Here is a 10330-nt window from a genome sequence, read left to right as displayed (position 1 = left end):
GATCCTGCTACTAAACACACCTCCACACACACACACACACACACACACACACACACACACACACACACACACACACACACACACACACACTTTACACACATCTTTAAGTGAGTTTTGTTTTTGAGAATCTAATTGCATATTTCTTTAAAATAAAGAAATATGCAATTTCACTTGTGTGACCTTTAGAAGAGGATTAGCATGTGTTTTATGAGTGCTGTTGTAAATGTAAATAGTCTAACTGGCTTCTAATCTATTTCTACATATAGCTTTTTTTTGTCAAATGAATGTGATGTGATGTCGCTGAATGTGTAGACATACATTTCAAAGATTTACTGAACTATTGGATTCAGTACATTTGGATAATCCTGTCACTGTGCAAAATAATGAAAATATGATGGTCTTATTTCTGCTATAGATCTGTAAAGGAAACAGTGCATGATGATGGAATGATGTTTCATTGCAATAAACCTGTCAAACATCCCTTTAGCATCTAATAACAATTTATTTAACAATATGTTATAGTATTGTGACATTAGACAGAATGACATGTTATATTATATGATACAATTCTATTTCTACTGTTGGAGCCAAATTGCCTTCCTGTTTTATTTTGTTGCGTTTATTTAAATGAATGGTGTGACCTTGCTAAACAGTGATGCCATCATGTCATGTCAATCAGAGGGTGGCTGGTTGCTATGGCTACTATTTATGCCTGGCAGTGTGTGATGGCTTGCAGGTGTGCAATGGGAGAATTCAGCCACAGTTTGCCACTGTGTGTTGCTGCAGTGTTCACTTCAATGTAATATTATCAAGTGAGTTTTAGGTTTATCTGAATGGCTTCATGTGCATAAACGGATTGACATATCCAAAGAAGACACAACAACTCTTGGACATTGAAATATTATGTGCACGTGTCAAACTATAGTCACATACCAGTTGCCCCTTGCTGCAGGACCTAAAGGTGAGGCTCTACACGACACAATAGAAAACAAGGTTACATTTTAACTGGATGTTTCAAGGTAAGGGACCTGGGATACTAAATAATAGGGGCACTGACTCAAACACCACAACTCATTCACACGTATCAAGCACCAATCAAGCAAATGTTTGGTCGTTTGTTTGTTGTTTTAGGCCACCACAATGCTTTGGGAGTCATACGGTTTGACAAAACATTTTTGGTGACTCCCATTGGAAAAGCATTATGGTGGCTATTGCATAGGAGCACTGTCCCCAAAAAAGATTGAGAAACACTGGTTATATGGCAGATTTGTATGCTTTTTTTTTGTATTCTTTGATTGTATGTTTTCTATTTGAGCTAATCGAATAAAAACAGCATTGTAGACCAAGGACCTCAAGTATGCAAGTAACTTGTGTAATTGTAGACACACTGGGTATGTGATTCAAGCGGTTGCTGTGTTGTTGTCACATTAGTGTGACTATAGTTAGATAGCATTTCTGTTGGATTATATAGCATTTGATACAGACTTATAGCATGTTATGTAGACAGCACTGTAATTGTATTGTATGTAGTCATAGCACGCCATAGTACACATATATAGCATAGTAGTAAAGATGTATAGTTTATATGTATAGTGTATGTATAGTTTATATGTATAGTGTATGTATAGTTTCACTATATAAATATTCCACTGTTACTTTCTTAGCTTACGCATGTTTCATGATAAATGCTTTTTATGTGATGTATTCCCATGCTTTGTTCTTGCTTAAAATGTAAGTCGCTCTGGATTAAGAGCGTCTGCTAAATGCCTAAATTGTAAATTGTAAATTAGCTGTGTGTGTGAGTGTGGCGTGAGTGTGTGTGTGTGTGGCAGGCTAATGTGATTCCTTGCCCTTTCCTTTGGCTCCCCCCTGTGGTGAAAGATGATCTTGGCTAAATAGAATGCAACATTTCACAAGATCAGCTGGACGATCATGAAAAAACAATCTGTGATCGGCATCCAATCAATCAAAAAAAAAACCTGATCGAGCATCCCTAATCTCAATCCAATCTCAAATGGATTTATTCTAGTTTTACTTGTTGATCATAGATTTATGGTTTTGGAGTGGTGGTTGGCATTAGGCAACTCCAGTAGTTTGCTCAAGGTTAAAAGACTAGTTAAAGTGTGATTTGTCCAATATTCTTCCTGACCTTTTTGCTGTCCCCGTTTACTTTGAAATCACTCACATTGCAGAAATGTATTTTAGCAGATGGATGGCGGTACAAATTACAAATCAAAGTAAAATGCATCTGTTGACAAGTCACATCCACACCGACACACTCAATGGGGACCTCTGCACATGATTGATAATCAATAATTTAATGAATTCATCAATTCATAATCCTCATTTTGGGGATATCATTAGGCAAAATGTTTCATGGATCAGGCATTGTTTAACTATTTAAAAATATAGAATAGACATCAATGGATATCATTGCAGTAATCATGAACTCATTTAATTCACAATAAAGATCTTTATTCTTTTTTAAATAGCCAAAAATAAAAGACATACAGGTAAATAAAGTGAGCTGATCATTCATAAAACCTTGTGATTCCGGTTGAAACTGTAAACGAATAATTTTGCAGACCACCTAAAAGGACTTGAACCAGTTTCTCTCCTCTCGTTACACCAACCACACATTGTCCTGAGAATCGCAAGTTTGAAGTCCAATTTGAGTGAAATAAAAACAATGTTGAAGTACACACAAAGACACCCATACTCTTAAAATCCAATAGCATCACCCCATCCCACCCTACACCAGCACACACACACACAAATAAATATGTTAAAATTAAACCATAGTGGACATGTTTTTTCTTTTCATTTTAAGTGAAGGGGCCTCTCTCCAAAGAGTTTCTAAAACCGGACACATATAATATTATTCAACAAAGACCCCCTTTTTTTTCTTCCAAAAAAACAAACCTTTGTCTGTAAAACCCAGCGACCTCATCCCACAGACCATTACAAATCATTATTCAAAACCCTACGGGCATAATGTCTAATCGAAGAAGAAAAGTAAAAAATAAAGCTTCCAAGACAGTAAATTGTTTAGATAAGACAAAGAATACAGCAAACATTTTCTCAGTCATTAAATGTGTTGGGCTTTCCTTTACTATAGTCTACCGTCTTTGGCTCCACAAGGCCTGTGAGACAGGAGCCCCCTAAGGTAGACATACCTCCACTAGGTCTATGAGAGACAGGGGCCCCTAAGGTAGGTTAGACATACCTCCACTAGGTCTATGAGAGAGGGGCTCTAACCACTTAAAACCTTAGCTGAACTGATTCCCAAGGGCTCTTTACTAAGCCTTCTCCTGTTTTCACCAAAATATCTTATTTTACTAGCCAATCTACAAGATCAAAACGTGCCACACTGAGCTTGAAGATCACTGAATGTTAGCCCAGGAATAGGGATGCTAGGGTTCAAGTGACTACAGAGATACACACCTCCGGTCGGTCAGTCAGTAATTAGTTTTGCCCTCCTGATGAGCTCAAAAAAGTCCTGGGAAACTTTGCAAATGAGCTACTTTACAATTAATAAAATAAGACAAAACAGATCTGATAGTTAATCGCCACACTAGCACATTTCAGTGAAATGTTGACATGCGGGTTTAACCCAATGTTCCACTCATTTCAGCAGTTCCTCCAAGACCGAGAAGTCATTGCGACGTGCTCGATCACAAGTCTTATTTTTTTGTTTCTTTCTCTTCGATTGAGCAAGACGAGGAGATTGGTAAACAGTCCAACTCGAAAACAAACAGCAACGATTCTGAGATGTCCGACTCAGACATGCACTAGGACACAAGGAGTATCTTGTGAAAACGCAGGGGCGCAGATATCCTTGTCCAAACATGTCATGAATAAAGAATGGAGACAAGACTGTATTTCCTGGGGATGTTAAGCTTTGATGTTTGCAGTGCATCATTTACCCACAAAAAAAAAGAAAGGCTGTTGCAGTCTTTAGTCTCTGGAAAATCACAGATGCTGACAACAGCTGTGCATGACCCAGTTCCATCCATGGAAATTGTTAAAGTCAATACCTTGTAACCTTTACAATTGAACAATTATTTTCTTCCATTTAATCTTTCACTGGTATATATTGTTTAACAACAGCCATACCACATGATATGTTCGTGCCGGAAATGTATTTATTTATGTTAAAGTTAATATATTATATCATGAAATATCCTCGGTACTACAGGCCCCTGCAGCGTTCGTTTTGGAACGGTACTTCTGCCGTTTTAGTTTTAAACTGCATTCTGGGAATCGCGGTTCAAAATGGAAAACAGGAGCTACCGGAGGATGTCACCAAAAAGACTACCAACATGGCCTTTACGCAGCGAGACTTTAATATTAATAGGACGTGATTCGTTAAGCCTTTGCACCAGTGTAGTGGCCACAGGTTTCATTCTGACAGTGGCATGATTACGTGTTCGTCGTTGCACAGATAAGGTATCAATAGGATATAGCTATGAATGGTACTGTTGGCTAATGTAGAAAAACCCAGTCCCCACACACTGGATCATCCTGCTCCCATACATTTGAACCCGTTTTGGGCAGGAACCCCTTTTGGTGTTTTAAGCATTGTTATACTTTAGCCATTAAACATAGCAGATCTACAATCTCATATCGCTGCACTCGGTGCCGCGCTACAAGCTTGTAGGTCTGCTATTTCTTTGAAAAATCATGAAAATGTGGCGCAAATCATTGAATATATATTCTTTCAGAGCCAAAGTTTTTAACTCAAGTCTTCTGGGGGGGTTCCCTGGAACAACATATTTTCAGATGGGGATCGGCATCCAATTACATATAATCTTGGGTGTCCTTGACATGAAAATGTTTGAGAACTGTTTTTTTACCGCTGATCCCCAGCGGGATCAACAAAGGTCTTAATCCAGGCCTTCTTCAGTCAAAGGAAGCTCTTCGTCTCGTCTGAGGAAGAGTCAACATACCAACATCAACTTTGTTGAGCGTCTCACTCAGAGTGAGCCGCGGTGTTGCTAGGCAGACTAGTGAGTGGGTGGGGTCTAGCAAATTAAGTACAGCTAGTATTAAAACAAATATTGTTGTCCTTTAAACTTTAGACTTTGTTAAGCTCGCCAAGCACTGCCATAGCCGCATTAATGATGTGGTAATTAATTAAACTAAACTACTGTACATGGGAGGATGATCCATTTTGTATTTGCCCAGCACCAGGGATTTTATCTTTTGCCATGAGTGCTTTGTTGTCTTCTTTAAATTGTTACGTCTCACCTTATGTTTTCAGTTAACAATTTGCAAAACAATTAAAGGTATATTCAGTGATTTCATTCAAAAAACCTTAAGTTTCGTTTTTGGCTGTGGGACCCAGCCTTTCGTCCAATCAGGATAGAGAGTCAAAAACGAAACCTAAGTTTTTTTGACCCCCAGGGGTTAACTGGGGACAGGGAGGAACTCCTTATATGGCCAGCACACTCTATAGTAGGCAGGATTATCACAACAAAACAAAAAAATAAGTGATCTTTGAATTAAGTGAAATCACTGAATATACCTTTAATATTATAGGTGCACAATTATGCTGGTGCAAAATCCTAACCAGATCAGACCCTGTCCAGCTGATGCATCCGATTTTAGTCTCTGGAAGAGTTCAGAGTGAGAGCAAAAAAGAAAAAAACAGCAAACCAAAAAACAACATTTGCTGTTGATGAATTGACCACTTAAACCCTATACTTTAGATGGACAGGGCTCTATACCCAGGCCCCCTACCGCTTTCGTTCAAGACTAAATATCTTTGTCCCAAAAATCCCCCCCCCCCCCAATATTAGCCCCAGAATAGGTAGGTACGCTATAGGGTCCAAGTGGCTCCAAACTGAGGCGACGTGAATTATTTCTGGATAAAGCCAACATATACTTTAGTCGCACGACGGTGCCACACGTCAGAAATAGACGGTCCACAAGATTGTGCATCGTCTGTTTCCGATGTGCGGCGCCTTCATTGCCAACAGAGCACAAATGAGGCTTTTATAGTCCTACAATCCCTGACATCCCGGCCGGGAAGGAAAGGGGGGGGGGGGGGGTGTGTATTGCAGCTAGATTGAGGAGGGGGTGGGGTGCGGGTTGGATGGGGGAGATTCCACTCTCAATCTCGTCATGATTCCTCGTTGCCCGAGTCGTCGTCGTCGTAGCAGCAATCGGCGTCCTCGTCCTCGTCCTCCAGGTCCTCGTCGTCGTAGTAATCGTCGTAGAAGAGGTCGGAGCCCTCGTCCGCGGGTGGGGCGCGTGTGCGCACGCAGTATTCTGCCAGGGTGGTGGGCACCTTCACCCCATCGCGCTCCGCCTCCGCCTTGGTGGCCAGCACCTGTTTCCTGTTAAAACAATTAAGTGTCAGCCCACACTTGTAGTAGCCTGAAGACTCGCCTATTCAGACTCCACTTTAGCCCGTAGCACTTGCCCTAGCAGGCTTATGCGAAGGCTAAAAATGCAATTTAGATAGCATGTTATGTAGACAGATGACCTGGCATCCTACAGTGTTTATAGTTTTTGGCTCACTTCCTAGAGGACTATTTATATGAATTTGATGCATTACCTGGGGTGCATACTTTAGTTTAGACTACCGGTAGTCATTGGTTAGACTTGTGTTGTTAGGGCTGCAACTGGAGTTCTTCCGATACCGATAGCAGTATCACAAAGGCTGCCGATACTGCCTAAAATGCAGGCGAGCACAACCGTGTGCTCTTGAGTGTAGAAATGAAACCAAATGGACCCTTCCAAGTTAAAGGTCTATAAAGGGTCCATGTGGTTGCCAACTCTCCATCATTTAGCTGGGGAAACACCAGTGTTCGAGCGGGGGGTGTTTTACCTGATGATCTCTGCATATTCTCGGTCCTTGCCCTTGCTCTCCCTCCATTTGCGGTACATGACGGAGGCGTCTACGTTGGCGGGGGAGAAGGTGTTGGGTTCATTCAGCAGGGAAATCACACTCAGCAAGATGGTCCTGGAGGCAAAGCAACACGCCCATCCATTAGTAGTTTAATTATAATACTGAAGATATGAACAATTGATTTCAATTTCCAAATCGAGTTACTTGCATTAAAAATGAGTTACTTGCATTAAAAGTCTAAAATGCACTTCTGTTCTGAACAAGGTATTCTGATGTTTTGAGTAATATTTAGTCATTGAATCACGTACAAGTTACAACACTTTTTACTAGAAGTGCACAATGTATTGTAAACATCGCTTCTCGATCATGGGATTAAATGTCGGTTTCAATATATTTTCGGTTAAATGCCCAGAGCTACTTTAAAATGACCACTTAACCCATTGCTGAAAATAGCGGGGTTGGCGTTACATGAGACAAATTTAAACATAATTTAAATATATAATATATATATGTGGCATCTGCCACAGGTGACGTCTTGCATGGTTCTAGATTACTACTGTATATGTACAGTGTAACGCCTCATGTCCTACATTCCGAGTGCTTGTCAGGGCATGGGTCCCCAGTTCAAATATGAATATGTTTGGGGGATCACGGCCTGAAAAGGTTGAGATCCACTGGGCTAGGGAGAGGGATCCACAACAAGGGCAGTCAGTGCATTACCGTGTTCTGATCCAACATGAAGACTTGGTAGTTGGTGGCGTGTGTGTGTGTGTGTGCGTGTGCGTGCGTGCATGCGCATACCTAACGTTCTGGGTGGGATTCCATCTCTCTGAAGGCAGCTCTCCACTCTGGGGGTCGTCCACTGGGGGGTGCAGTATGGAAATACACACATCTCCGTTCTGAAAACCACAAAGAAAATAAATAAATAAATGATGAACCAATAAAAAATAACTGAAGCATGTGTTACTCATGTACACGGGACATGTTTTTGATCTCTGCTGCTAAGGTGATGTCTCTCCTGCACAAGACACCGTGACACTACATATCTGCTGCTATTTTTAACTGACCCATTTTATTGCCATTTCAAACTCCACCTTTTTATGTATCTACTTGACAGTTGACACTGCTTATATTATATGAGTGATATTAGACGACATTTACATATGACATGTCTTCCTCTTTCTTTCTCCATTCTTTACCCCTTTCTCGAAAGTGTAAATGTCGGGAGCTTGTGCGGTGTATGCACATGCATAAAGTGAGTGACACGGTGAGTTTAATGTCCTTTAACGTCATGTAATGCAATCAGTTTGGATGTATGGGCTGTCAATGCCAGGAAGTAGTTTTTTGCCACTCAGTTGGCGTTCCCGCATAACTTCCGGGTATGATGATGATGTCACACGCATACCCTCATTGCAACTGAATGGCTAAAATGGTTCCCAAACCATTTTAGCCCGTGACCCAAAAGAGACATTTGATATCTCTCCAGGACCCAAACTAGTGAAAATAGCAGATCTACAAGCTCACAACAGATCGGCTATTTTCACTAGTACTACTTAAACATTTGACTTGTTATGGCATTTATTTTATTTTAATTCTTTGTGAAATTACTGAAAAAAGAGACATTTTATTTTTAATCAATTTTTTCGTTGCTTTTTTGGAATTATTTTTGAAAAAGTTGTGAAATAATAATTGAAAACAAAATGTTGTAAACAAAAATTACCCAACTGTTTGGGCAGGGAAGCAGTGCTCTACAGAGCAAAGCTCAGAATAGCTTTACACAGTGACAGACTGCAATTAATATACTCACCTCATAAATGTTGGGGTGCCACATCTTTGTCAGGAAGCGAAAGGCGGGTGGAGAGTAGGGATAGTCGATAGGGAACTTGACCCGAGACTAGGGGACAAGAAATATAAAAAAAAAAAAAAAAAAAAAAAATATATATATATATATATATATATAAAACGGTTCCATGTGTATTTTAATCAAATCAATTTGTATTACAATTTGTATTACTTGTAAATGTGTTATCACACAGTAATGCCATCAATGTGTAACTCAGTGTACAAATGGAACCAAATCTGCCGGAAACTCACTGAGTCACTACATTTTTAGGGGCGCCAGCCCCTCCAACTCTGGCTTTCAGACATGACATCGTGATGTGGCAGCCGAGACTATGGACTTTAACATTTGTCTTATTCATGCTCCCCCAAACCTCAACAGGAACCCCCAAAAATCAACATGCACAGTTGCCTATTCTTATTATTGATTGAATACTTTATGAAGAGTTTGCAGATTGTACAGAGATACGATTTACAATGAGTGCTAAAATAACACAAAGACCCACATGGGGCTTGTTGTCTCCATTGTGTTCAGACTGTATGCATTCAATTCATAGACATGTTAAAGACATACAATAATAAACAACGATAGTAACATTAACTTCACCGAGTGTGTAGTACACAATTAGCTTAGACACATTAATATGATCACACTGTTGTTTTGGTTTTTGATTGATTGAAGTATGTATTAACAGTTTGCTGAATTACAGTACATTTAAAGAATTTCAAACTGTTAACAGTGAGTGGACGACCCAATAAAGCACTACACTTGTTTACATTTCTGTCTAAGAAAGTAATCAATCAATATGATCACCTGTCAGTTATGTAATTAATTACCATGTAATAAACAAAGTCTCCCTCTCACCTTAAAGTACCCCCCTTCGTAATGAGTGTTTGGGGGCCCAAAAATAGCCACTTCCCAGTTATACAGATCCGCCTCGTCCACCAGTGTTATTTTGAAGCCCTCCACGGGCTCCTCTTGAAGGCTTTTCATCTCCAACATCAGAGCTTTCTGGGAGCTCGCCACATGAGTGGGGCCGCCACCTCCTCCGTGCTGAGCCATTCTATTAAAATAAAAAAAGATTCTCCTAAAAGATATGTTCGATCTGATTGAAGAAAATAAAAAAATAAATAAACGATCCTCTTTGTTGTGTTTGTGGATCGGGGGACAATGAACAAGGCCAATCCTCCTGGCGAAGCTGCTGCTGCGCACAAAGTCGGACAGACAAAGGCTTTTGTTGAATGTCTTTTCTTTTCCACTAAAAGCGAGCAGCTTATTATTTTTTAGCTGGATCGATACATCGGATGATCGGTGTCAAGTGACCCCAGCATGGCCCTCTGTCTGGGTCTGTCCCCACCCGGTGGGGTATAACTAGTCCTGGATCCTGAACACAACAAGCAAGCAGGTCAACCCCGGATAAGCTGCAAATCTAAAACGATAGCTGCTGTGCTGTGCTAACGTGAGCTGACAACTGAACCCTATGGCTGAGGGCTCCAGTCCTGCTGCTATCCCTAAAAACTACGTTCCCCTTTTTATGAGCTAGTTGTGTATACATATAACGAGAGAACAAAACGACGTCAGTCGGTTGTAAAGGGATTTGTCAACGTTGACGGTTGTTCAGAGCAGCAGCAGAT

At 40.4% G+C, this 10330-nt stretch overlaps 1 protein-coding gene across 1 annotated transcript; it reads right to left on the bottom strand.

Moving 5' to 3' along the window:
• Positions 1-4223: 4223 nt before the first annotated feature.
• On the bottom strand, positions 4224-9758 carry LOC310870773 (ubiquitin-conjugating enzyme E2 R2-like; the record flags this gene model as incomplete). Its single annotated transcript, XM_083782077.1, has 5 exons — positions 4224-6341; positions 6836-6970; positions 7658-7755; positions 8664-8750; positions 9561-9758. The coding sequence occupies 5 exons, from the start codon at positions 9756-9758 to the stop codon at positions 6125-6127; spliced, it is 735 nt and encodes a 244-aa protein (XP_083638203.1). The 3' UTR covers positions 4224-6124.
• Between the last annotated feature and the right edge of the window lie 572 nt (positions 9759-10330).

This window comes from Protomyctophum parallelum (genome assembly GCF_964188405.1).
Source record: "Protomyctophum parallelum genome assembly, chromosome: 14".
Classification (NCBI taxonomy): domain Eukaryota; kingdom Metazoa; phylum Chordata; class Actinopteri; order Myctophiformes; family Myctophidae; genus Protomyctophum; species Protomyctophum parallelum.
Note: the sequence above shows the minus strand (reverse complement) of the source record. Positions and strands in the feature narration are given on the sequence as shown.